The 21787-nt window shown below is 40.2% G+C and overlaps 4 protein-coding genes across 6 annotated transcripts; all 4 read right to left on the bottom strand.

The window, feature by feature from the left end:
• Positions 1-5: 5 nt before the first annotated feature.
• On the bottom strand, positions 6-1402 carry LOC108135255 (MTRF1L release factor glutamine methyltransferase). The gene is made up of 3 exons (XM_017255923.2): positions 1087-1402; positions 502-1022; positions 6-443 (listed from the first exon to the last, which is right to left on the bottom strand). Exons 1-3 carry the CDS (start codon positions 1297-1299, stop codon positions 203-205), a joined length of 975 nt encoding a protein of 324 aa, XP_017111412.1. The 5' UTR covers positions 1300-1402; the 3' UTR covers positions 6-202.
• Positions 1403-3133: 1731 nt separating this feature from the next.
• On the bottom strand, positions 3134-9840 carry LOC108135262 (UDP-N-acetylhexosamine pyrophosphorylase). Of its 2 annotated transcripts, none has more exons than XM_017255932.2 (3): positions 9656-9840; positions 6640-7026; positions 3134-4560 (listed from the first exon to the last, which is right to left on the bottom strand). In XM_017255932.2, the coding sequence occupies exons 2-3, from the start codon at positions 6974-6976 to the stop codon at positions 3446-3448; spliced, it is 1452 nt and encodes a 483-aa protein (XP_017111421.1). In that variant the 5' UTR covers positions 6977-7026; positions 9656-9840; the 3' UTR covers positions 3134-3445. The 2 variants fall into 2 exon arrangements, with proteins under 2 accessions (XP_017111421.1, XP_017111420.1); XM_017255931.2 differs by lacking the exon at positions 9656-9840 and adding an exon at positions 7241-7365.
• Positions 9841-14722: 4882 nt separating this feature from the next.
• Positions 14723-17315, bottom strand: LOC108135283 (transmembrane protein 115). 2 transcript variants are annotated; one of them, XR_001773894.2, is made up of 4 exons: positions 16563-17315; positions 15802-16158; positions 14998-15581; positions 14723-14940 (listed from the first exon to the last, which is right to left on the bottom strand). XR_001773894.2 is itself a non-coding variant. In XM_017255965.2 (3 exons), exons 1-3 carry the CDS (start codon positions 17084-17086, stop codon positions 15089-15091), a joined length of 1374 nt encoding a protein of 457 aa, XP_017111454.1. In that variant the 5' UTR covers positions 17087-17315; the 3' UTR covers positions 14723-15088. The 2 variants fall into 2 exon arrangements, 1 of the variants encoding a protein (XP_017111454.1); XM_017255965.2 differs by having other exon boundaries at positions 14723-15581.
• Positions 17316-17770: 455 nt separating this feature from the next.
• LOC108135279 (protein transport protein Sec61 subunit alpha) lies at positions 17771-21425 on the bottom strand. Its single transcript, XM_017255960.2, has 4 exons — positions 21264-21425; positions 20972-21039; positions 18585-19676; positions 17771-18503 (listed from the first exon to the last, which is right to left on the bottom strand). The coding sequence occupies exons 1-4, from the start codon at positions 21268-21270 to the stop codon at positions 18240-18242; spliced, it is 1431 nt and encodes a 476-aa protein (XP_017111449.1). The 5' UTR covers positions 21271-21425; the 3' UTR covers positions 17771-18239.
• Between the last annotated feature and the right edge of the window lie 362 nt (positions 21426-21787).

Below are 21787 nucleotides of genomic sequence, written 5' to 3'. Positions count from 1 at the left end.
ACGAATTTGAGGCGGCAGCGATGTAACAAGATTTTAATACTTATGGATAAATAGCGCTATATATTTAATATATAAACGAGTGAGCCTCTGGGCAGCGTGCAGGTTTTGTGGTCATAAATCAAATCACAGCTAAATGCATGGGCATCGTAATAGCTAATTGCAGTATCTAAGTCATATCAGCGTGTCCATGAGGTAATCCGGCCTAGACCTTCTCTATCTGGACGAATCGCTCGCGCTGGTACTGGTCGCTGTAGCTGGCAATGAACTTCAGCCTGCCCTCGTACTTCATATTCATGATGGTCTTGACCATCGGCGGGTGGTCGTTTCCCAGCTCCAGCCAGAGCTTGCCACCGGGACGAAGGTGCCGGCAGGCCAGGTCAAATACGAGGCGGGCCACCCTCAAGCCATCGGAGCCACCGTCCAGAGCGTTCAGGTTCTCGTAACTGGGGGTACAAGATGGTCAATGAACTAGTTCATCTCTCTCTCATCAACTCCACTCACACAACCACCTCGGGGTGGAGGAACTGGAACTCCTCCGTCTTCACATAGGGCGGATTTGAGATGATCAAGTCGTACTTTCGCTCCTTCAGCTCCTCGGGCAGGTACTTGTCCTCCTCCATGGTGTGGTTGTGCACCCTGAAGCGGTCCGACAGGCCCAGCAGCTGGGCATTCTCCGCCGCCAGCACGGTGGCTGCCTTGCTTCGCTCGATGGCGGTGGCCTCCACCTGCGGCAGGCTGTGCAACATGGACAAGGACATCGCCCCCGAGCCGCAGCCCACCTCCAGCAGGTCAACTCGCTTGGCGTCCTTGTGGTCCTCGATCACCAGGCGCATGAACTCCTCGGTTTCGGGGCGCGGAATAAAGACCGAAGGCGACGTCTTCAGGGTGATGTCCATGAAGTCCCATTCGCCGATTATGTGCTGCAGCGGCATCCGGGCACAGCGCGCCTCCAGGAAGCGCTCGAAGTCCGCCAGCTGGCCGGGATTGAACTGCAGCTGGGCCAAGGAGTCCGGCACGGAGTTCTGCGGGCCAGAAGTGAGGTTAGTCGTGGAGAGCTGGAGACTCCCGCTTCTGACAGATACTTACGAACTTTTGCTTCAGGACGTGCGACACGATGCACTTTAGGTTGAAGTCCGTGTCCTCGACGCCGGCGGCCTTGAGCTTTTCCACCCACCGCCCGTTTTCCAAGGCCTTGGATACGGGAATTGATGACTGGCCAGTTGGGGCATCGCTGGCATAGTTGACCCACATGCGTGGCCGCGAGGTCAGCCGCAGTGACCGTGACAATTGTCTGAGCATAACTTCGCTTATTATCTAATTGCTATTGATAAACAACAAATTTTGACCGCCTGCAGCTCGTTCCAGCGTGACCGTTGCACGACCATTGAAAAATACCAGGGCATTTGAAAAAAATGACCAAGTGTTCATGCTTCAAGTGTTACCGTTTGGCAGAAAAGTGTGACTGCCTTTTTGGGCGCTTTGGCGGAAAGTTAAAGCTTCCAAACTATTATGTTCCATTGGAACTGCGTCGGACAATTGTTCATGCCCTGATTGTTGCCGACCCTTATTGTTAATTGTTCCGGAAAAGGGTTAATTAAATATGAAGTTACAATCTGATTCTGTAGTTTGGTCAACAAAGCGTAGATCACTATAATTATGCATAGAATATGAAATTGGGACAATTATCGTTACGACCTCGGGAACTGGAACTGGCCTAGTGAAATGAAGTTAATACATACATGTAGATAAATGGATTTCTGCGTTATAAAATCTTTCTATCGCTAAGGATATGAAATCATTTTTCAGCTTTCAAAATGAGCAAGGTTTAAGTCTTAACCCTTGCACTGGAAACCAAATCTAAAAGTAACACTTAAAATATCACATATTTGAATACAATCTGTTAAAGTTTGCACTGGTAAAATTTAGTACTTCATAAATATATATATAAAAATCTATGGATACAGTTTTAAGAAGCTTATTTTATCGTCAGAAAGAAACTTGCAAATTAATTAATTAATTTCGGCCTTGTTGGGATTAATTTCAGGATGGTAATAATAGTTTTTCTCAATGGCTAGGTGTCAGTCTATAAAATACAAAAAAAAATTTAAAAATAAAATTTAAAGATGTTTGGATAATTTAAACTGGGCCTATGATAAGGACTTGGCAAAATGAACAATGTTACAAGTTATAAATAACGGGTTGCATAATAAAATTTCTTTTTCAGACATCCAAATTTTTTTAAATTAAAATGTTACTCGTAGAGAAAAATATATATAACAGCTGGAATAAAGCGTTTCCGACCCTATGACGTATATAATATTCTTGATCACGATAGTCGAGTCAATCTAGCCATGACCATCTGTCTATCCACTCGTATAAGCGTCGAGATCTCAGAAACTATAAAAGCTAGAAAGATTTGACATGCAGATTGTATTCATTCTTACACAGCGCAAGTTTATTTCAAAGCGGGGCCACGCCTACTCAAACGCCCAAGAATCGGGAAGGTCTGTCACGTCCTTCTGAGATATGTTAGACCTTAGATATTGTACATACCGTGTCGGTCATATCTATCGGTAGACACAAATTTTTCAAAATCGAGCAATTGTTTCCGAAGTTATTGAGTTATTAAAAACATTGCCGGCATAACACTATCCTATGTATGCTCATTAGATAGTGCCGTGGTGATCGCTGATGTACAGAGACAGATCGAACGAACTTTTAGCGGGGTTTGGGGGTGCGGCACGCTCTTAGCCTCTAGTTTTGGCAATGTAGTCCAACAGAGGGCGCCACCTAGGGAATATTTAGTTTGGAGTTTGTCAGTCGAGTAACGCGTATCTAATAGTCGGGGAACCCGACTTAAGCGATATTTTATCTTAAAATTGTAAGTTGTTTGCCGTGTTAATATAACGATATTTTTATTTGCTTGGTACAGCACAGAAAACTTCTTTTAACGCAGATATTTACCAGCTGTTGTAAGATAGCATTGTCTACCTATTGTTCAAATTTACCTGATATATCTGATATCAGTTTAACAGCCTTGTATGTAAATAGAGAGTGTCGCTTGTACACACATATGGTCGGTCTGGAATTTACTAGCTACGTATGGGACGCCCAAAGTAAACTCGGTTGGCCGTACTTATAATTTTTGTATTTTTCAACATATTAAAATATTCATATCATTACATGTTTTATATATTGTATATATTCACATTACGATTGCACAATTATTTCCAAAACGAAAAAAAACAACGGACACAATAGGTAATAATAACAAATTTTTTACAAGTCTCCTTTAAGTACTGAAATCAATGGAATTTTCGTGTACTAACTATAGTTTGGGAATCATAACGTTTAAAAACGGTAATCAAAAAATGTACAAATAACCGAATCAACTCCCATCCGTCTGTCCATCAGTCTATGCGTCGAACGTCGATGCTGCCCCTGATTAGAGGTGCCCGTACAGAGGATCGCGGGTGTCCCGGAGGTAGACGGGACTGGTGAACGACTTGCCCTCCACCAGCGAGGCGAGATTCTCCCCGGCGTAGGTGACGAACGGCGAGATCTCGCAGACGTCGCCGTGCACGATGCCGCCGGCGCTTTCGATATACTTCTTGTGCAGCCGATGGAGGTCCGATCGGGCAGTGCTGGGGCAATCCTTGCCGGCCGCATCGGAGTTCTTCAGGGCGCTGAACTCCTCATCGCGAGGCACTTCCATGGCCACGAACTTCTGGGCGAACTCGAAAACGTCGAAAACGAACTTCTCAATCTTGATGCCGTTCGGCTTGTCAGGAGTCAGCCGCTTGCCGGCGTTGTCCACAAAGGGAATCTTCTTTTTGGCGACGTGCAGCTTCAGCTCCTGCTCAAACGTGCTGCCGATCTTCTGCAGAAAGTGTGAGCTGAAAAAATGATTGCAGATGTTTCCAGCACTGAAGGTCAGCCTGCCGTCCGAGTTGCGCATTTCAGCGGTTTTGGCCGAGATCTCGCTGTACTCCACCACCTGGTACTTGTCATCGACGATGGCCACCACGCCCACCGCCTCATTGGGCGCCGCCTTCTCCACCACCTTGGCGGCGCATTCGGCCTTCTCCTGGACGCAATAGCCGATAAAGACGGGATCGGCTACCTTGATCAGGATGTTGTCCACGCTGTGGGCGTGCAGATATAGCACACCCCGCTTCTGCATGTCGTCCAGTATCCCTTGCCGCTTCATCGCCCGATAGATGCCACCATTTCCGTCCGGCGCTCGCGCCACCCGGTGCTTCTCGTCCAGAATGATACGTCCGTCGTATTCGAAACACGGCAGCGATCCCTGCTCGAACAGCAGCACGTTCTCCGCCTTCAGGCCGAAGAAGTGGTTGGCCACAAAGTAGTCGTAAGTAGGTTGCACCGTGTGCTCCGACGTCATAATGTACCAGGTGATGTGGCCACGTCTGCCATTTGCCTCCTGGGCGAGCTCCTCCAGCTTCAGAATCCGCTCGGCCTGAATGCGGAACAGAGTCTTCCGGGACTGCAGTCCTACGTCGTACATCCCCTTGGGGTGATCAAATCCTAGTCGTGTGCCTGCAAGAAAGAGGGACATTAAAAGTTGGAATAGGAGAAGAAAAAAATGTCGTATAAAATTAAATTTATTTTTTATGTTCTATTTAGCGCTTTATATCAAAAAAATATTGGAATTAATCAACAATGAAAAATTCGCGTTATAATATACGCAAATCAATTGGATTGAAATGCTATAAATTATTCAAAATAATTACTCTTATTACTCTTAAAGAGTTTAAAAACTTTAATTCCTAGTCACCTTATTTGTTGATTTGCATACTATCTTCAGCTGCGGTCAAAAAGCGCTTAAAAAATATCTTTAAGGCATAGCACAACTTTTTTTTAATGTACTATAATGCTAACTAATCAATAAACTTAATCAGACATAGAAACCCTTTGATATTTTTTTAGTTTTTCAAGAAAATGGAAAACTGTTAGTAATTCCTTAAAATTAACTTTTTGGAATACTGTTGTAAACGATTTTTTAAAAATTAAAGGAAATAACCATAAATGGTCGTTATCTGCACTTAGAATTGGAATGAAAAGTTTTCAATATTTGACCCGTTTTTCAAACGAAAAAAAAACTTTTTATATCAATCCTTTTTAAAAGTTTTTAAAAATATACCTATAATAACGGTAGATTTTAATACTTTCTCCACTTAGTTTATAAACTATTAGCTTCACGAAAATATACAACTAATTTTCAAAAGTTATATATATACATATATAAATAGCTAAAAAACTTATATTATTTTGACCGCAACTGTATATAGGGTGACGTGGGTTCTAATAAATAACACATTTTTGGCTGTTATGCTGAATAAATTATTGTAAAATATATTAACCCTTCCCTGAATCAATTAATTACTCACTAACAACAAGAACTGCAGCTTTTTTGATTTCCCAGCCCGTTGGCCTTAAAAACAAGTTTTTTTTCGATCAGCGTTTCGCTCTTTATATTGTCTTTTGTCTGCATTTTAACATTTATAAGCGACTTGCTTAAGGTCAGTTCCACTACCGGTTTTAAATTATCGGCTATGGCTATATTCAGCATATTGCTTATCTGCTGGGCAAACGAAACTTCCACTCCTGACCGAAAGTTCTCGGAATCACACTGATATCTAGGGTCTACAATTTGTGATCCGCTACAATGCTACTAGTGAGCAACCATTGCCCTGCGCCAACTTCACAAGACTTTGTTTTTGATCGTTCCTCAAAAGGCAATTACGTGATTGGACTGCACTCCATCTTTCGTTCGTGGAACGGGAAATGTCAAATGCCGCCCACATTTTTAAACCTCCGACTCAAAAGAGCACTGGCCCGAGCAATATTGAAAAAAGAAAGGCAAGACTGGCCATAAGAATGGCTTAAATTGTTGCTGGCATGGCGTGTGTTTTTTTTTTTTTTTTTATTTTTTGTCTTGCCAACGGAATTACAATTACAATTACAATGCAGCTGCATGAGTAGGCAGCTGATTGAGGTTGCGTGTATTTGTGAGCTCGACGGAGCACTTTTATATCAAGTTAATTAGCTTTTATAAATACACACATACACACACTCAAACAAAGTGCTGTTGCTGGTCTGCTAATGTTGAAGTTGTTGTTTGATTTCAGTTTTCATTATGTTTACTGTACCCCAACGAAGCGTTTTGATAAAAACATGAAGATATGAAAACAAATGTAAGCAACCCAAAAATACTTGGTACACAGAAGATAAGGTTAAGTTTTTAAAAACTGGTATTCATCACCATAAATATTCAAGTTTCAAAAAAGTAAATATAAAGTAAATAAACACACGCAAAATAAAATAAAAATGAATCAAATTTCCTTGAATCTGATATAGCACTGAATCATAGCTAAAAACTTTTACTATCAATGTTTAAATAGTCAAGCACCTGATTATCTTATTATTATTATAAACCTATTTTAAGATTACCAGCCGCCTCGTAGACCCCTATTATTACATCCAACTTTTAACCAAATAGCCCCAGAAACACCTTAGACTTGTATTTTTAACTAATTAAACACAAGTGTGTTTTAGTCGCTAGCGTTTGACTGATCTATATAATTCCTATTATGATAGAGGGGTACGGTAGCTTACCTTGTCCGCCCGCCATTAGCAGCACAGCGACATGTCCGTTGCTGATCTGCCGGAGACCCTCATCCCGATAGGCGGCCACCTTCTCCACCGGCGCCCTCGAGATGGAGATCAGCTTGCCCTCCGGCAACGGCTGCAGTCGGTCGTCCAGCTTAATGCCATTCTCGTTCATCGACACCGTGGCCCGATCGAAGTACAGCTTGATCTCGTCCAAGTTCAGCTCCTCTATGTCCCGCACCAATTCGATGCGTTCGTCATTCGAGAGCTCCGGCCAGAACTTGAGCAGGTGCTCCTGGCCCACCTGGGCGAGTTTCGAGTGCAGGGACAGGTAGTCCGTCATTGCTGGCGAAGGTTTGGCTGCTTTTGCTGATATTGCTGTGGCACAGCCAGCTGCAAAAGTGCCAAAACATATAACATTGTAAGATATTGAAATATAAACATATTTTCAAATAAGATATGAGTTTATACAAAAATATTATGTTTTTAAAAAAATATATTTCCAAAGCAAGCACAACGAATTTGAAATCCTCGATAGTATTAAAGTTTTTATAACTGCAAGTTGATTAAGCTAATGGAGCAGGCATTTGGAAAGGTGTGTATTTACTTTTCTCTCCCGCTGACTGATTATTTTGCGAGTGCTACAAGATAAAAAGATAGTGTGTCCACGTTGTCCGGGCTTATTGCGAACCGTTATACGTGGTAACCAAAGCGCAACTGAGCGCCAAGCGATCGCCCTCAGTGGTTTTTCTTGCTCGAAGTGGAGCTGTCACTGCCTTCGCCACCGCCTTCGCCACCGCCTCCGCCACCGCCTCCATCTGCCTCTGTCTGTACGACTGTCTTAATATCTGAATGGCAGTTGCTCGTGCGCAGGTTATATTGGTATTTGGGCGCGACTGTGTGCGAGAGTGTGTCTCTTAGCGTATTTGCAGCCACATATTAACGTGGCCATGCCAGTTGCGCGAATATACCCTGTAAAAATTTACTGTGCCGGTGGAGATTTTATTTTAGCATTCATCAATTAACAGTTGAAAGGGCAAATTTATCGAAGATGGTAGATGTAGGCAACATACATGCACGCTAACAGAAGAAGACCAACACTAAGAACCAACAATTAGTATAGTCTTGTTGGCCATGTGTTTCTCCAGCTGACCAAACTTTGGTTCTCAAATAGCTAAGAACTGTCTGTCAATGCTTAAAAGAATAGGCTATTAGTCCTGATCGAGGCTATATATAATTTATAGGTTCGAAATGATTCTTTAATAACTTTAACTTTAAGCTATTTAAGCTATATTTAAAAGATCAAACCAAAACACCTCTAGACGAGGTAAGAAGAAAGTAACGATCGCACCTTTAACTCCAAAAAATGTCTAATGTCTAATGTTAAATTTTCTGACAACTAATATTTATTTTACCAAAAAAATTGTTTTTTTTACACAATTGGATGATTTATGTGTCGTTTAAAGCCAGAATGCAACAAATTTTGCTTAACAACTTTCACCCCCATTTCTCATCCTTAGTATGCAAAATAACCTTAAAAAAGAGACTATTTTTGTCTGTATACATATAGAATTCTCCTTGCTCACTGTCACTACGTGAATGGAGTTGAAAACTAATACATTAAAAACAAAATTTTAAATAAATTTTAAATTATAATAAATTAAATTATATTCTTTAACTGGGTATCATTTAGTCGATCTGGCTAGTGTCTCGCTTGATTACACTGCATTGTTTTGGGCGATTTGGCTACTGCAGCAATCCCAATCGCAATTCTGCTGCGGGGCATATTTGCCAAGCGGCGTGTTGCAAATGCAAAGCGAAAAATCAGAGACCGAAGTCAAAATCGAAACCAAACGGCCCTGAATACAGGCTTTACTTTTAGTGAAAGTAATAGGTGCCCCCGAAGACCAAGAGTCTTAAGGGCGGAACCAACTACATATGTAGTTCAGTTCCTGATTAACTAGTTACTCCGCAAGCTTATAAACTAGTTGAGTGGGTTATCGGGACTTGCTGGTTTGGATATGGCATTAAAGTGAGCCAAGAACTGACGAAAATATGGCAAAACAAAGTCTTGAAAATGTATAACCACCGTGCTCGGCCGGTTTATGTGGTTTTTGTACCCTTTAAATGTGGAGTTGAAGGGTATATTGCCTAATGTGTGGATCGAATCAGGAGGCATTTTTAAGATCAAAATACTCGGACTCATTTTGAACAGTTTTTCCAAATGAAGCTGGCTCATTAATTTCGTTTTGCAAATAAATCATTACATGTATTATTATAAGACTCTGCCCATTTTTGTAATTTTTTTTTATCAAAAATTCATTTTTCACTGAACATTTTTATGTGTCAAAGAAGCCTGCCAAATTTCAGAAAGAACGACTCAAGTAGATTAAAAGTCATCTTAGTCCCCGATACAAGATACAAAATATAATTGTCGGTTTATTTTGTATCGAATTGAAATTTCGATGACGTATTATAAGGCATTATTCTTAAAAAAATCAAAAATACAAATAAGGGTAACTATTAAGACATGTCAATTTGACTTTCCATCGAGGCCTCGGGCACTACAAGACCTAGGAAATTCTAATTTAATTAGAAAATAACGAAATTCAGTGGGACTCGCATTTTTATTGTTTTGTCTGTTTTTTGTGAGCAATAAATCTATTATCATATTGTATTGTTGCCGCTCCTTAGGGTATGCAAAATTCGAACTGGGCAGTGAGCAGTGGGAAGCGGACGGTCGACTATCGATCTTTCGATCTTTCTTGTTGTTATTGCCACGAAGCAACACACACGTATGCATGAAAACAGCAATAGCTGCGGCAACAAAAACAAACACTCGCACACACACAGGCCCCCAAAAAACGGAACGAACGGCGATAGCGCATGAATTGTTTACATGCGCTGCTGTGAGATTGTGTGCTTCTCTCGCCATGCCTTTCCGCTTTATGAAAATACAGCACTTGGCTTTTTTTTTATCATTATCAGTGCTCAGTGCTTAAAGTGGGGTTTTCCTACTAACCATTGCACCTAACATGAGTCGGCTACGTCTGATCCACGTGGCATTCCGTCTGATTCTGTTTTAGAATAAATAAAGTCACACAATATGCCACAGTATGTATATCCACAGCCGCGTTTAGAATGTTTTGCACTATGTCTTAACGCGGTGTTCCGTTCCGTTCCGTGGATGGTGACATAGAGTAGGAAACTATATAGAAGCACCATTTGCTCTGCCCGCAAATTTCTGGACGCTGGCGTGACGCCGGTGTTTGAACAGTGTGGTGAAGATATCAGCTGTTCGAACATGTGCGAGCGACCAGCAACAGGATGCAACTGCCGTAAGAGCTGCATGCGAAAGAAGAGTTCAGCTAGTAAGCGCTAAATTCAAAACATTGAACGAGTTTTTGCGCTATTTTGTAAAAAAAATGACTTCTCTTTTACTTTGTTTGCCTTTACAAGAACTACATACGACTAAACACCGTTGAAATGTCAATAAAAGTCCAAAAAAGCGATTCTTTATGACTTAAAACACATAAATTTCAGGTTTTTAAACAAAACGTCCAGGGGTATTGTCTTTAAGCCGATGGTAATTCGATTTCTTTATTCTTTTATTGATTTCGCTGCAAAATACCAGTTTATTTACTTTTTATCATTTCACCACACTTCGAACATCCAAGCAAATTCCCAGCAAAGTCCAATTGCTTTTGCTGTTTGACGTGACGTCATGTCGAACCTAAAGCATCTTCTCAATGCTCGACGTCCACCAGTACAATCATCTCTCACACCTATTTTTAACTGTGTGAACTCAAAAATATTTCCGATTCCTACTCAGTATCAATAAAATATTCTCTTTTATTCATACAACAGGCTCTTTAAAACTCGTGTTTCGTATGGCTTTGAGCTGTTATGCTGGCTTGAGATATTTTATTGGTTTGATTTGCTTATTTGAGTACGATTTGAAAATTAAACCCGAATTTCGATTTTTAAGACAAGCAAAACTAAATTGCTTAAAAGTAATTAAAAATATTTATTTTGTATAATACTATTTGTATTAAAAATATTAAGTAACAAAAAATTTTAATTTTAAAAAATTAAATATTAATTACTATTGCTTCGTTTTAAGGCTTTTACCCAAAAGATCATTTATTTCGTTATGTAAGTAAGTTTTAAGTAAGTTCCACTGTTAAGATATATAAGTCACAATACATTTTAAATAAATTATGTACATTTTATATTAATTAATAAATAAATAACAATATATCTTTGCAATAGGCCAAACAAACTTAATTCCACCATAATAAATTATAAAACGGATTTTATTTTATACCCTTGCAGAGGGTATTATAATTTCAGTCAGAAGTTTGCAACGCAGTGAAGGAGACATCTCCGACCCTATAAAGTATATATATTCCTGATCAGCATCACTAGGTGAGTTGATCTAGCCATGTCCGTCTGTCCGTCCGTTTCTACGCAAACTAGTCTCTCAGTTTTAAAGCTATCTGCATGAAACTTTCTCAAAAGTTGTCTTTCTATTGCAGGTAGTATATAAGTCGGAACGAGCCGGATCGGACGACTATAGCATATAGCTCCCATAGGAACAATCGGAAAAATAAATCAAAAAAAAATATAACTTTGCTGTTTTTTAATTTTTTTTTTAGTTCTTCTTTGTTTTAAAAAAAAAAATTATAGTTGTCCTGAAGACGGTTGCCGAAGAGCATCCGAAATATATTGACAAATAACCAAAATTAAAATAATTTTGTGTTTTTTTTTTCAACATCCTGACCTCGAGCCGGCTAACACAAAATATGTTTTAAAAAATATTTAATTTTTGCAATACCTGCAAGGGTATATAAACTTCGGCTTGCCGAAATTTGCTTCCTTTCTTGTTTTAATTAGTTTTATTAGAAACATTGAAAGTGCAAATACAAAAGAATAATTATATTACATGACCATCTAGTCCATTATTAGTTATAATTAACATAATTCTTATTATCAAATCACAATACGTTTTGCTAACAAAATATTTAAAATTAACTTATCTTTCTATTAAAAATTAATTAAATTCAGTACAATTTGAATTTAACTCAGACATGATTGGGTCCTATGTGGACATTAAATTCAGTCCCATGTGCACATTGAGTCAAAAAGTGAAAGACTTTGCTTTCTTACTCAATGCCTATGTGGACATTGAATTCAGTCCCATGTGGATGTTGAATTCGGTCCCAGCCGCTTTCTATGGGAAAACAAGAACAACGTTTTTGTCAACAAAACAAAAATCATTTGGTCATTTCACTCGCTCTGCCGCATTTCCCATAAGCTAAAAACAGAACAATAAGAGCGAGCAGGCCAGCTGCAGAAATTCACCATGGGACCAAATTACAAGTTCGAATCGAACCGTGAGAGACTGAAATTTTCCCCTTTTTTAGTCTAGGTGGCATCACTGGAAAAGTCACTCGAGAGAGCGGCAGAGCAAATGGCGACTCTATACATTATTACCCTATGGTTCCGTGGATGGTGAGCGACTGGCACTGCGCCACTTAAAAGTGGATGAATAGCGGCCTTAAGAGAGGAAATAAAATAGAGAGACTTTCTTAAAAGAAAAACACAAATAAAAAAGTTTCGACTATAAGACACCTTCTACTTACTACACATTCGAAAAAATTTCAGTTCACTCATAAAAAAAATGGAATGTTAAATTGTACATCTTACTATTGAACTCAAATTGTTATACTTTATATTTTAATTAATACATCATTAATATTATTACCTTAAGTAATTGTAAATAAGTAAGTAGTAATATGTTGTAAATAAAATTAATAATACAGTACAGTTTATGTTATCTTTAGTAATTGTAAATGTAATGATATTATCTTTAGTAATTTTAAATACAATTACTAGTACACTATGTTATTGTTATTTAAATGAAAACATCATTATTATTGATATTTAGTACTACATAACCATGTCCTTATTCATAAATTTTATGCAAGAATTAAGTCTGCGTCTCCAGACTTGAAATCCATAAATGATCCCTCTTCTTCACTATTAGTTCGTGCAGAAGGAAATCTATGCCTCTCCGGCCTTTTGTGGCGTAGCAAATAGCAATATGTTGCAAAATTAACTTCAACACTGCCAAATTAATAAAAAAACTGCAAAAAGGGTCCGGATTACTTTTTTTTTCAACTAGTCTAGTCAAATAAATTTTCCAACCAAATAATTAAAAATGGACAAGAAATACAACAAATAAAAACATTTAAAGATTACCTTGAAAATAATAATCATCAGTATTCTTGTTTTGTTTTTATAACTATTATATATATATTAAATTAGGTATTATTATATCATTTCATAATAACTAAAATTCTAACTTATATTAATAAGTGTTCTTTCTATTTCATATATATTCTATCAATATTTATAATACTCCAAATAATGTAGTTACTACAATATATTTATTAACAAACAAGATTTACTAATTTTTTTAAGCATAAAACCGTTTATAAACCATAAAATATTAACAATTGCAATTTCGAACAAGATTTTTTTTCGTTTTCTTTCGAAGTTATCATTTTTGTATCGAAATTGCTCTTTTGATACTAAAAAGCCCGTTAATTTAAAAACTTTACTAGTAGGGAAAATTCTCCGGCCAATTCAGTTTAATATCAGGAGTTCTAGTAAGTGGATCTTAATTCATATAAAAACTTTTCTACTGTGCATTGTAATTGACCTGTATGTTAAAAACTTAATAAGCAGGGTTCAATCCGTAGCTGAAACCATTTTCAAGTATGTTGATTTGAATTGATTTGGATAGGCTTATTTAATATTTATCTTTATCTTAAAAGGGCTGCACATACGAAAAGCGAATACATACAAAAAACCATTTAAGAACATCGGTGTTTGATCTTACTTTACTGATTAAAATTGTAAATTATAAATATAAATGAATGTTTCAATTTGTGTTACGGTTGCTTCGGTTAGTACACATATATTTTTGTTCGGCTATGAGTAGACCTCGGATTTGGCATATTTGTGTGTTTTTTAAGTATTGAGATAGGAATATTATGATAACAGTTAATAACAAATAGAGTTAAAAACCTATTGCAAGTTTAAAATAATCTAGAATACAGAATCAGTATATTTCAATACTCAATAAAGTATAATGTTTAATTGACAACTTATGGTGCCAACGCCAATGTTTAGAAGAGATTCGAAAACATTTTTTTTTTGTAAACCAAAAATGGTATTTAACTATATATATATAGTAAATATTTTCGGCAGTTTCTGTATGCAAACGATAGCTGGTGAGTTTGAGAGACGGCAAACGAAACTAAAGTTAGTACAATCATAGTCGGGATTCACTTCCTAGGGAGATAATAAGAAAAAGTTAAAGATGTTGTGCTGTAATTATAACCAACGCTGAAAATTACCTCATGTTTGAACTCCAATTTAATGTGCACACTCAAAAGGTCGCAAAAAACAACCAATAATGTATTTACGTTAAGTCAAGTTTTAGCTATCGTATATTATATTGTTTATTAATTATTTCTAAAAGCTTCATACAAATTTTGAACAGTCCTCCAAAATTGTCTGCATCTTAAGCTTAACGATTTTATAAATTATCTATTATCAAAAAATCAGCATGAATTTTAAGACGTCGGCTTTTAGAAACTAGCTTTTTTGCTTGTGTTCTATATGTTATGTAAAACGGCAGTAAAGAAAATTACTTATCTTTACTTAACTTTTAAAAAAAAAAAATCCCCCGTTCCTTGAACTCTCTGATGGGTTCGACTATTGTCTAAAATGTAAACTTGACTTCTTTGTTTCTTAAAATGAATCAATTTGTGGAAAGATTTTGAAAGATATTTCCAGTTTTATAAAAAATTAGACAGTAACACACATAGCTTTCACTGCGGTAGACTGCAGACTGATTAATATTATAAAACCCTCTGAAAATTAGTTATACAACTAGAAAAGGGGCGTTTCTATTTACATAATATTATCATCTGTATTTATCCAAATTGTATGGCCCTAAACATAAGTTTCGTTAGAAATAAGCAAACTATTTAAGTCAAACAAAAGAAAACAAATGTTTTTGTTTTTTAAATATATTTACAGTTATTAACTAAATAAAGCATCATTTACAATTACATGTAAAGACTACAACAGAAAGTATGCATCTATGTAAAGGCTCTAGTTATTCTCATAACGCCTGGAAGGTATTTGTTATTTGCTTTCTCATTAAACTTCACTGTTCCTAGGAGCACGGCCGGCGGTGTGCGCAGCAAGCAAGCGTTAATCTACAGGATACTACGAAACACGAACGGTAATTACAAAAGGGGAACACGAATGGGGGCGGGTACGTACTTGATGCAGAATCATACAAAACATGGGCGTAAATCATTAGATCATTCGTTTAAATATCAAAAATTCATTTATGTTCGCATACAATCACTGTCTAAGCCGTCGAAGACGTGGATGGTACGTCGTCCAGGTTGATAAGCGTAGCCCCGCCTCCGTTTGAGGCTTCAGTACCCTGGCCCGGAACACTCGCATCCTTGGGCGGTGGCGCCGGCATGGGTATTGCAATCGGACTCATTGTGCTGATCATGCGGGGCTCCGCCCGCGACGTTGTGATGGGCAGCTGGCTCGAGCTGCCGGTGGGCTTAAGGAAGTCGGGCTGCAGCATCTGAGCGGGACCCGGACCGGGACCATGACTGTGCCCATGACCTTGACTATGCCCCGCCCCGTGGCTGTGACTATGACCCGACGATCCATGGCTGTGACTATGCCCGCCGCCGTGACTGTGATGCTTTTGCTGCTGGTGGGGCGCATGCTGGTGATGATGATGCTGCAGCTGCTGCTGCTGCGGGAACGACTTGGGCAGCTGGGAGTGACGAGTGGAGTCCGTGGCCTTTAGGCGCTCGCTCAGGGCCTTCAATGCGATTTGTCTGAAACGGAGTCATGGTGGTCATTAAGATGTTGTCAGACACTAATTCACTGTTCACACACTAATTGCGCACTTATCTAGAGAATACAATTTCAATTGCTGTGATTAAACAACATTTAAAAATCCTGTAGGTAAGCACCCATAATGATATCGAGGCAATCAACTCAAATCAGTAAGGAGCTGATAAAAACATAACATTTAACTAAGGCCACTGGACTTACCGCCTTCGCTCAATATCGTGCGGATCCACGCCCGGCATTTGCACCGATATCGACGTCAGGCTGGCCGTAGATATCGTCCGCAGGGGCGTTGGCGTCTTGACCACGCCCGCCCGCAAACAGCAATTGTAAATGGGATTAACCAACACGCTGATAAACGGCTGCGATACGCTCGGAAAGAAGCTGACGAACGTGAAGCTCTCCGAGCTGTCGCCACGACCATTGGGATGGTGTTGGTAGAAGCGTAGGTAGATCCAGGAGACCAGCGATCCGGAGGCGAACATGGCCGGATAAGTGCCATCCAGCAGCCCAATGGCCCAGACTATAATGGCCATGATGAGCACGGTGAGGGGAACGTTCCTACGTAGAAATTAAGACATTTATTATTAGATGTATTCTTATTTTAAAAATATTATTTTGAGCTATTTAATTTTAAACTTATTCCGGTTATTTGGTTAAAATGGCACACAATGCAATACAAATGGTTAGAAGTTTGAAGCTAGTTTTACTTATGTTTACATCATAAATTTATCCTGATCATTTATGCCTTTTAAATGTCAAGTAATTTGTGCAAAGAAACTGGATAATGAAGGCTATTTTGACCACTTCCATTTGGAAGCCTAGTTATTGTTTGTCCGCATTCATAAAGGTTTCAAGTGTGGTTACTGTGTGCCTAAATGGGGAGTTGTTTCTTATTTCGATGTGGGCACTTGTTCCTTTCCAAACGCAATGGCAATGGCAATCTGAGCCACCAACTGACTCACCTATTGGTCAGACGTCCGTAGCGCGTCTTGAAGATCAGGTGATCGGGCATTATCTGACGCACGGCCACACAAATGCCGGCCACGTAGCCGGCCAGGCCGTGGATGTGGACTTCGAAGAGGATGGTCGGGTTCTTGGTCACCATGTAGTAGAACAGGTAGTAAACGGTGGTGAGCAGCGAGACGCCAAAGTTGCTCAGCGCGAAGAACTTGAACATCTCCAGCTGGCCCCAGAGGGGCTCCAGCATCTTGCCGCAGAGGCCGACGGTGACCACGTCGACCGCCACCTCCCACCAGTGCAGCTCGATGAAGCAGAAGGTGAAGGCGGTCCATATCCAGAACTTGCCGTTGGGCAGAATGTAGCCGGGCGTGACGCTGAGCAGCAGGATGGCGGTCTCCGAGAAGGAGAGCAGGTAGCCGAAGGTGGTCACCACACAGATCAGGGTGATCACCGGCGAGGTGTTGTGCACCAGGGCGTTCAGCTGCTGCCAAATGTAGGGCCAGTTTCTGGCCAGAGGAGCTGACATGGCACCGATCGCTTTTCCAGTAGTTCGCACGGGTTTTCTGCGCTCCTCGGAGCTCCTGGGCGGTGGCCTCGGTCCGGCGGGGCTTAAATGCGCTTCGATGTTTGTGGGCCTCGCAACTCAACACGTTCGAGGAGCCACAAAATTGCTCATTTGCTTATATTTACGATTTTGCTTCAATATTTCTCATTTTGTTGCCCCAGCATGACCAGTCGACGCTCCAGATAAAATACTGTGAGTTAGCTTGACATGGTCACACTGGCAGGTCGATAGGCTGGGTAATCGACGGAAACGCCTTTAAACCTTGAGCGCCATTTTGTAATCAAGGTTCAGACATCCAATTGATTTGCCCCAATTTCTATACGACTTTTAAATAAACTTATTTCTTCTTAAAATTATTGTTGCATTGGGAAGGGTTGCTCCGTTATATTGACAGTTTGAACTTGGATTTTGTCTTTTAAGTTAATAATGTAAATCAATCATGGGGGTGTCACAGTAACTCGCTTGAAAGTTCACATAAAGTACATACATACATACCCTCAAACTATGATTGCATTGTATACATCATCACCATATGTGATGAATTTAGAATTTTCACCGAATTTGGTTGTTAGAAAGTTATTTCTGTGACAGCTGTTAACATTTTGTTCCCTCAACAACACCAAAAAAATGCAATAAAACAATTAATTCATTTAAAAAAGTTATCTAATTTACGTTTTATTATGACAATTTGTATGCATGTGTTCGTTTGATGTACACCATCGTTTTAATAATTTCAATGTCTTCATTCACGTTTGTTTTTTTAAAGTATACTTCAATTGATTTAATATTAAAACAACATTAAATTGCATTGAAATTCAATCAATTCGCAGAAATATTGAACTTAAGCAACGTAGTCTCACATTTGAATACAACTAAAAACTATTCAAAATAAAGGTTCTCTCATGCCCTATGTACGCTTTTGTTGATTGGGAAGATGAATATAGCAGCCAAAGGCATTACAATTTACGCTGGTTGTGGGTGTTTTGGACAGAGGACAAAGAAAACGAAGCACGTAATTAGTTTGTTTTCTAATGGGAGCGAGCGTGTGGGAAGTATGATGAAGTATTAGTTATTGTTGATTGGATCGCGGGTGATCGGTGATCTTCTCGGCTGCTTAGAACAGCAGCGTGCCCATGCCGCCCATCTCCGACTGCTCCTTAACGAAAATCTCAAAGTACTGGTAGATGATGGTCACCGCCAGCAGGATACCCGTTCCGGAGCCGATGGCGCCCAGGAAGTCGGCCATCACTGACAGCGCTCCGATGCAGAGACCGCCGAAAGCAGCCGCCGTCGGGATGTAGCGATTCAGCTCGTGGATCATAGAGTTCTCGCGATGGCCACGCATCACCATGTGCTGTTCCTTCAGCTGCTTGGCAACCTGAAAGGAGACAATAAAAATGGATTGGTAAGTCATTAATCATGAATTGAATGATTCAGACGTATGACTCAATCTACTTACATCCTTGGCTGAGCTGCCGGACACATCGATCCAGGTCTTGGAGAAGAACGCGCAGGAGCCCAACATGAAGACAATGTAGAGCAAGGCGTGGATGGGGTCGGTGAGGATGTGACCCACGCTCTCCGGTGGCGAAAGGTAGTAGCACAGACCGCCGATGGGATAGGAGCGGGCCGGGCCGCCGCCTCCAACATCGGCCCACACACCCAGAAGGTTGATGAAGAAGTTGCCCTGGAACTTGACGGCCAGCATCTGGGAGATGACGTACAAGTTGGACACGAGCGCGGACTGCAGGATGATGGGGATGTTGGAGGTGTAGAACAGCTTGATCGGGTAGCTGCTGTACTGGCCGCGGTAGCGGGCGCTCTTGATGGGTAGATCCACGCGGAAGCCTTGGAAGTATATGACGACAGCGAACACCAGCACGGTGGCCAACAGGTTCATCAGGTTGGGCAAGTTCTGGCGATAGAAGGCCTCGCGCAGGGCGCGCACCTTATCGTTCCTGGTGGCCATCAGATGGAACAGAGCAATCACGGCGCCCTCGAACTCAGTGCCGCGTCCCGTCGTCACAGTGGTGGGGCTGAATGCCTTCCACACAATCGTTTCGCAAATGTTGGTCGCAATAAAGAGGGAAATACCCGATCCCAGACCATAGCCCTTCTGCAGGAGCTCGTCCAGCAGCAGCACAATCAGGCCGGCAGCGAACAGCTGGATGATGATCAGCAGGCAGACACCGGCTCCAATCTCCGACGGATCGCCGTACATGCCGGTCATCACATAGACGATGGCCTGTCCGATGGTGATCACCATGCCAAAGAGCTTCTGGGCGCCGTTGAACAGAGCACGATCCTTGGGCGTGTCACCGACCTCAATGATCTTTGCTCCGGCCAGCAGCTGCATGATCAGGCCCGAGGTCACGATGGGCGAGATGCCCAGCTCCATGAGCGTACCACGATTGGAGGCCAGGATCACACGAATCCAGTAGAAGGGATCCGCTGAATCGGAGCTCATGATGCCGAAGAGCGGGATCTGGCAACAGACCAGGAAAATGAACAGCGTGATTGCAGTCCATAGCACTTTCTCCCTGAATTGGATCTGGAATCAAAAAAGGTATACAATTTAGAATGTGTCATATTTCAGAATAGCTTTCTCTTCGTAGAAATGCCATGGTTTGTTAGCTGTATATATACAGTTTCATTTTAATAAATTAGTTATTAGATAAGGTAAAAGTAAGCAATTTTACAATTTGAATATTATGATTACGTTGTCAGCAGAGTATACAAATAAAAATGTTTAATATTGTGCAATAAAAACAATTATGGTCATTATTCAATAAGGAGAAAATAAGTAACACAGATTAACGATCATAATTATCCTAACCATACATTAAAAATATCTTAAAAATAAATTTTTTGTATCATTTTAATCGATTAGTTTTGAAAAATGCTACATAAAATCTTTAGCTGTCAAAATAAAATTTTAATAAAATAAACCACAGTTATTTAAAATATAGCTGAAATTTACATGATTAAATGTTATTAGAAATTTATAGTTTAGCCTTAAGTTTTTTATTTTGCCGAAAATAAGCTTCGGCAAATAGAACTGCCGCTATGTTGACCTACATGTCCGCTTTTCCATGTGGGTACGTGTGTGTATTGTTTAAACAAAATCAAGTTAACTTATGGGAAGTTTGTCGTCGTCGTCGTCGTCGTCGTCGTCATCGCATGTCATTCGGGAGCAACAAAAACAAACGAGCCGAAGCTGACGTCGACAGCGCTTCGGATTTTGACTTCGGGTGAGCCGAAGTTTGACATTTCCACGTAGCGTTTGTTTGACGCTGTGTGGGTAAATAGGAGTATGGGCAACAAGTAGCCAGGTGATAAGAAAAGTAGTAGATTTAATGAGGTGGAAATTAGGCGATTCATGAATGAAAACGTCCAAGAAACACATTAAAAAACATGAAAAGGTACGGTTCTGGAGTACTCTGGTGTTAAAGAAAATCACAATACTTCAGTCGGGATAAAATTTGTCCTTAAAATATGATACATAAATGGATAAAACGGATTAAACGTTAAAAACTTAGTGCATTCATCACATTCCAGGTTCACCGAATTAAGTTTCGAGAAACTTTGTTGTTGCTTTGCCTCCTACTAAATGAAGAGCAAACTGTTTGCGTGGCGATGATCAGTTTTTGACAAGTGAAAGCAACCACAAAACGCGTGCGCTGGCAACACTGGCAAAAGTGGGGGGAGATTACCTCAGAAAAAAACACACACGTTAAACACGGAGAAAAGCCGCTAATTGTAAGCCAAATTTTAATTACAAGAAACACAGCACTGTTGGGAAACTGCCAAGACCTTTGGCATATTAAATTACAGATTTATACACACCTTGCGCTCTGGTTTTGCGATTTCCGGCAGTATACTGCAGAAGGGTTTGATAACTTCCAGAAACTTGACTGCAAATAGTGAATGAAAAGCATTGAATTAGACGTGTTTTCGCACTTTTCATTTAGTTGCAGTTTTTCAGGCACACTCAGCGGCGCATGCCGAATCTTTTTTGTATACGTAAGCAATGAGCGACGGGGGTGCGAGCGGAATCGGAATCGGCATCGCAGGGCGGCACTTTCACACAAAAACCGCTGCACTCCCGGGATTTTCGACTTGGCTGCGCTTTACTTACTTCCCATTTTGCTGGACTTGTGTTAGCGCTCGAGTAAAGAGCTTGGCAATTGCACTTTCTATACAAAAACTAGAAAGTCTCACTTTCAACAGCAAACGCTTCAAATTTCAAAAACCGAATGAAAGAAACGAGCGACTACGTCGACGTGTCCAAACTCAGTGTGACCGCGGCTGGAATGTCAGAATATTCCATCCTGTCAGCGATAAGTCGGCGGTTAGCGGGGATTTTTGAGGGACACACGATCGGTCACATTCACTTGACGATTTCACTAAGAAAGCTTAGAAAGAGACAAATGTATATGCTTAAGATTTATTTGTTTATCTCGCTGATTCTAACGTTTAAAAGTTTGCAACGGTTACATGCTAATAAATTTTTCGTATACCAGCTTCGCACTGAGCACTGAGCACTATATTAATTTTTTACGTCTCCGGCAATATTTTTTTTTAGAAAGCATTGGCCGTATTCAGTAGAACAACATGATCACTGATGAGTGATGGATCAGCAATCAGTGTACAAGATTGTTC

The sequence above is a fragment of the Drosophila elegans genome, unplaced genomic scaffold, assembly GCF_018152505.1.
Source record: "Drosophila elegans isolate 14027-0461.03 unplaced genomic scaffold, ASM1815250v1 contig_397, whole genome shotgun sequence".
Classification (NCBI taxonomy): domain Eukaryota; kingdom Metazoa; phylum Arthropoda; class Insecta; order Diptera; family Drosophilidae; genus Drosophila; species Drosophila elegans.
The sequence above is the reverse complement of the archived record's forward strand: the minus strand, read 5'-3'. Positions and strand labels throughout refer to the sequence as shown.

Bases quoted from the DNA above. Each gene is read 5' to 3' on its own strand.
- LOC108135279 (XM_017255960.2), bottom strand. The intron at 19,677-20,971 runs GTGTGTATAAAT...TTTTGATTCCAG, and splicing joins TCGCAAAACCAGAGCGCAAG to ATCCAATTCAGGGAGAAAGT. The intron at 18,504-18,584 runs GTAAGTAGATTG...GTCTCCTTTCAG, and splicing joins CCGGCAGCTCAGCCAAGGAT to GTTGCCAAGCAGCTGAAGGA.
- LOC108135283 (XM_017255965.2), bottom strand. From the start codon at position 17,086: ATGTCAGCTCCTCTGGCCAGAAACTGGCCCTACATTTGGCAGCAGCTG. The intron at 16,159-16,562 runs GTGAGTCAGTTG...ATTTCTACGTAG, and splicing joins TACGGACGTCTGACCAATAG to GAACGTTCCCCTCACCGTGC. The intron at 15,582-15,801 runs GTAAGTCCAGTG...ACTCCGTTTCAG, and splicing joins CACGATATTGAGCGAAGGCG to ACAAATCGCATTGAAGGCCC.
- LOC108135262 (XM_017255932.2), bottom strand. From the start codon at position 6,976: ATGACGGACTACCTGTCCCTGCACTCGAAACTCGCCCAGGTGGGCCAG. The intron at 4,561-6,639 runs GTAAGCTACCGT...TCTTTCTTGCAG, and splicing joins GCTAATGGCGGGCGGACAAG to GCACACGACTAGGATTTGAT.
- LOC108135255 (XM_017255923.2), bottom strand. From the start codon at position 1,299: ATGCTCAGACAATTGTCACGGTCACTGCGGCTGACCTCGCGGCCACGC. The intron at 1,023-1,086 runs GTAAGTATCTGT...TCTGGCCCGCAG, and splicing joins ACGTCCTGAAGCAAAAGTTC to AACTCCGTGCCGGACTCCTT. The intron at 444-501 runs GTGAGTGGAGTT...TTGTACCCCCAG, and splicing joins CTCCACCCCGAGGTGGTTGT to TTACGAGAACCTGAACGCTC.